Genomic DNA, 4,733 nt, shown 5'->3' with positions numbered 1-4,733 from the left:
AAAAATTCCAGTACACTGTAACTAGATCAGTCATGTACACTGTGCTTTTACTTTTAGCTTTAAGTGTCTCAGAGATAAGGAAAAAGTCAAGTTTCTATTTTTGTTGAATTTGTGTGACCTTGATGATGGAATATACAATAGATTAGGGGTGTAGAAGCTTGTCTGAATATCAGGGGGTATACTAGAGGCTTGCCCCCTACAAAAATATTTAACACAGTTGTGAAATGTGCTCGTTGCTACTAATTTATTAGACAAGATTAGATACATTTTATTCAATCCAATAAATGCTTGTGATGACTTGTGATGATATCCACAATTAATGAAAGTATCAGATAAGTGAGAAAAGGATGAATAAATGTAAACTGTGTAACTGATGTCAATAAGGTATACAACAGGAACAGACTGGGATTAAACTAACACTATATACGTAAAAGACAAGAAAGGGTAGAAAATCGATAAGGAGAAAATTCTAAAATGCCTCATATGGGGATGGAATGATAAAGGGCTATGTAAAACAAAGCAAGAAGATGAAGAAGATGAATTCACTAACACCTACAGTTCCACACCCTCATGTTAACCTTGAGTATTCAGGTGTCCAGCTTAGGAAGACTTCATAGAGTTTGATTAAATATATTAAAAGTTGAGTTTAATTAAACAAAATCAAGGGAAAGAAATGTTGACTGCTTAGACAAGACTGTGGAAAACAAAGATGCAAAAAAGAACACTAAGATGCATGTATGTATTTCAGTGGATAAAAAATAGTAATTGTGAATAGCAATGTTTAAAAATATATACTGAATTTGTCATAATTTTTTCAGCCTTCATTCTCTATACTTGTATGCATACACTGTACACTAATACTATTCTGTGCTGATAAGGGTTAACATTGACAAGTTACAGTATGTAAATGTAAACGGAAGCGATTGCTGCAGCTTCCAGCAGCTGTTATATAAAGCCAAGACATTTGGTTAAACTGTAAGTATAATTATGAAGAGACAGACTGCAGGTCTTTAGGAGAAACAGTTCATTATTTTAGTAATGTCTCTCATTTTCAGTGTTGCAATGCATAACTTATGCATTACTGTAGCGTTTCGATGTATCATATTAAGTTTTCTTCTGATAGGTGAGTTCTGTAAAAATGTGTCAGGTTTATGACATACATAGCATTTAATTTGAAATTATTTAGTATTATGTTACGGCAACATAATTTAAACACAGTACTGCATTATTGTTGCACCTTAATTATCTAAGAGTAACTGAATTACATTTGTTTTTGTAATATGATTAATTTTAATGAACAAATAAAATAGAATAATTTGAATATGCTTCGTTTACTTTATTTGGCAGGTGGAATAAATGGAAACAAAGTAACCCAGTTAGAATCAAGCAAAACTGTACGTGAAGGAGATGACCTTTTTCTCTCCTGTAATTTTACAACATCCAGTGCAGCTCCAAATGTATTCTGGTATCAGCAGAAGCCAAATGGACCTGTTAAGTATTTGGGACTTTATATGAATAGATATGACGTTAATGCAACAGAAGGTCGCTTCACCTCACACTATAACATTTCCAGCAGTTCCACACTTCTAAGAATCTTCAAAGCACAGCCCTCTGACTCGGCAGTTTACTTTTGTGTGCTGAGTGACACAGTGGCTGACATAATCAGTAACACGATACACGAACAACTAATGCTTGAGCAGGAAAGCAAAACTGAAGCCTGCACCCCCCCCAAATATGGAGAAAGGATTTGTACTGCATTCTTCAAGATTTAATTATGCCCATTTCCACTAGAATCCAATAATCACTAAATGCTTTAAAGATTTAGAAAATGCTTATTCATCACCTCTGTAGGAGTACTTTTTGAAGAGCTATAGCCACAATGTGTATGCAATGATTTTATTGATATTTTTAATACTGTTAGTAATGTGTTGTTATATGTTTTCTTGATCAAAGAATCTAGTTTAAAGGTCATGATTTTTTCCTGTGTGCCCCTGCACCCTGTGACTGTGGCCATCAAATTTCTCCAGCTGTAGGATCATCACTCACTTGTTCCCACTTTACCAGATACTATAACCCATATTAATCCATGGAAGGATGGAGGATCCCATAACTCCACTGAAAATTGGCTTGCTGGTATCTATGCTCTTGATGAAAGGTTTTCAAGGAAGAAGCAATTCTGAGGAGGTGCCTTTATGTAGGCAGCAATGGGAGAATGATTTTTTTTTATATCCCACCTCTGCATTCCCAACATACATGCTGCTAAAATGAGGCATTTAGTGCAAGACCAGTGTATTATGGTCACCACCACCATATTCCTAAATACAGCCACACTGCCTCATAACTGCCACATGTGACCAAGGAGAGGCAGTCACTGTATAGCTGGTGTGCCCTCTGCTGCATCCACTAACAGTCAGTACAGCAGCTGTTCAAAACCTCCTTCCCATCTGAGATGAGCAATTTAACATTGCTGCTGATTTTCACCCCCCCTGCAAACTAAGTCATCTGTTGTCTGCATATTTAATTGAACCCTGGCTATCTGTGTAGATGTCACGACTTTATCCCTCTATGCCATGGAGTTGACAGTTTAAGGAAAGTTAAGATAACACATTTTGCACAATTATATCCCTGCAACTCATTTACTTAATAATAGCAATCCTTTGTATTATATAATATTAATGGCACAAGCATATAAAACTGAAATTATTTTATTTGTTTATGACTATTCATTTGTTTTGCCACTCATGCAATTGGGTTGGCTTGCTATTGTCTATTTTCTGCCATGACTAGGAAGAATTGAAAGAAAATTACAAATAAAAAAATTCACAACAGATTTAATTCACTTCAGAGAGTGATTCATTATTTCTTGTATTACACATGACAGCAGCATAGCCCCAGTACATTAACTGTTCATTTTTAGGTTGTACTTCCTTTCATTTTACGTACAGCTTTGTCTGTTTGACTTTGGTTAAGACACAATTTACTTATACAACTACAGGGTGAAGATAAATGTGGCCTTACAGAGAATTCAACACTGAGGGTTCATGCTCTGCAAAGGAATATTTAACTGCTACATTTTAATCTGTAGTGAAGAACAGAGAAGGGAAAATATGGAGTTACTCAAATTTAATGCACACTAAACTACAAATTATCAGGACAGTCCAAATATCAAAATAGTACATCATCATCATCTTTCGGCTTTTCCCGTTAGGGGTTGCCACAGCAGATCATCTCTTTCCATTTCTTCCTATCCTCTGCATCTTGCTCTGTCACACCAACCGCCTGCATGTCCTCTCTCACCACATCCATAAACCTTATCTTAGGCCTTCCTCTTTTCCTCTTACCTGGCAGCTCCATCCTTAGCATCTCTTTCCCAATACACCCATCATCCCTCCTCAGCACATGTCCAAACCAATGCAATATCGTCTCTCTTGCTTTGTCTCCAAACTGTCCAACATGAGCTGACCTTCTAATATACTGATTCCTAATCCTATCCATCCTAGTCACACCGAGTGCAAATCTTAACATCTTTAACTCTGCCACATCCAGCTCTGACTCTTGCCTTTTTGTCAATGCCACTGTCTCCAACCCATATAACATAGCTGGTCTCACTACTGTCTTGTAGACCTTCCCTTTCACTCTTACTGGTACCCGTCTGTCACAAATCACTCCTGACACTCTTCTCCACCCATTTCACCCTGCCTGTACTCTCTTCTTCACCTCTCTTCCACATTCACCATTACTCTGAACTGTTGATCCCAAGTACTTAAACTCGTCCACCTTTACCAACTCTACCTCCTGCATCCTCACCATTCCTCTACCCTCCCTCTCATTTACACACATATATTCTGTCTTAGCCCTGCTGACCTTCATTCCTCTGCTCTCTAGAGCATATCTCCACCTCTCCAGAGTCTCCTCAACCTGATTCCTACTCTCACTACAGATCACAATGTCATCTGCAAACATCATAGTCCACGGGGCCTCCTGTCTGATCTCATCTGTCAACCTGTCCATCACCACTGCAAATAAGAAAGGACTCAGAGCTGATCCTTGATGTAATCCTACCTCCACCTTAAATGGATCTGTCACTCCCACTGCAATCCTCACCAGTGTCACACTACCCTCGTACATATACTGTACCACTCTTACATACTTCTCTGCCACTCCCGACTTCCTCATACAATACCACAACTCTTCTCTAGGCACCCTGTCATATGCTTTCTCCAAGTCTACAAAGACACGATGCAACTCCTTCTGACCTTCTCTGTATTTCTCCAATAACACTCTCAGAGCAAACATTGCATCTGTAGTGCTCTTTCCTGGCATGAAACCATACTGCTGATCACTAATCATCACCTCCCTTCTTAACCTAGCTTCTACTACTCTCTCCCATAACTGCAAGCTGTGACTGATCAATTTTATTCCTCTGTAGTTACTGCAGCTCTGCACATCACCCTTATTCTTAAAGATAGGTACCAAACACTTTTTCTCCACTCCTCAGGCATCCTCTGACTTTCCAAAATTTAATTAAACAATCTAGTTAAAAATTCCACTGCCATTTCTCCTAAGCACCTCCATGCTTCCATTGGGATGTCATCTGGGCCAACAGCCTTTCCATTCTTCATCCTCTTCATAGCTGTCCTTACTTCCTCCTTGCTAATCTGTTTCACTTCCTGATTCACTATCCCCACATCATCCAACCTTCTCTCTCTCTCATTCTCTTCATTCATCAGCCT

General features: G+C 38.4%; 1 gene segment (V, D, J or C); it reads left to right on the top strand.

Moving 5' to 3' along the window:
• The first annotated feature begins 1,019 nt into the window (after positions 1-1,019).
• On the top strand, positions 1,020-1,857 carry LOC122790797. The segment is given in 2 exon segments: positions 1,020-1,123; positions 1,348-1,857. Coding segments are annotated over 2 exon segments (510 nt in total).
• The last annotated feature ends 2,876 nt before the right edge of the window (positions 1,858-4,733 follow it).

The sequence above is a fragment of the Protopterus annectens genome, chromosome 16.part0 (genome assembly GCF_019279795.1).
Source record: "Protopterus annectens isolate FY-2018-M chromosome 16.part0, PAN1.0, whole genome shotgun sequence".
NCBI lineage: Eukaryota > Metazoa > Chordata > Ceratodontiformes > Protopteridae > Protopterus > Protopterus annectens.
Note: the sequence above shows the minus strand (reverse complement) of the source record. Positions and strands in the feature narration are given on the sequence as shown.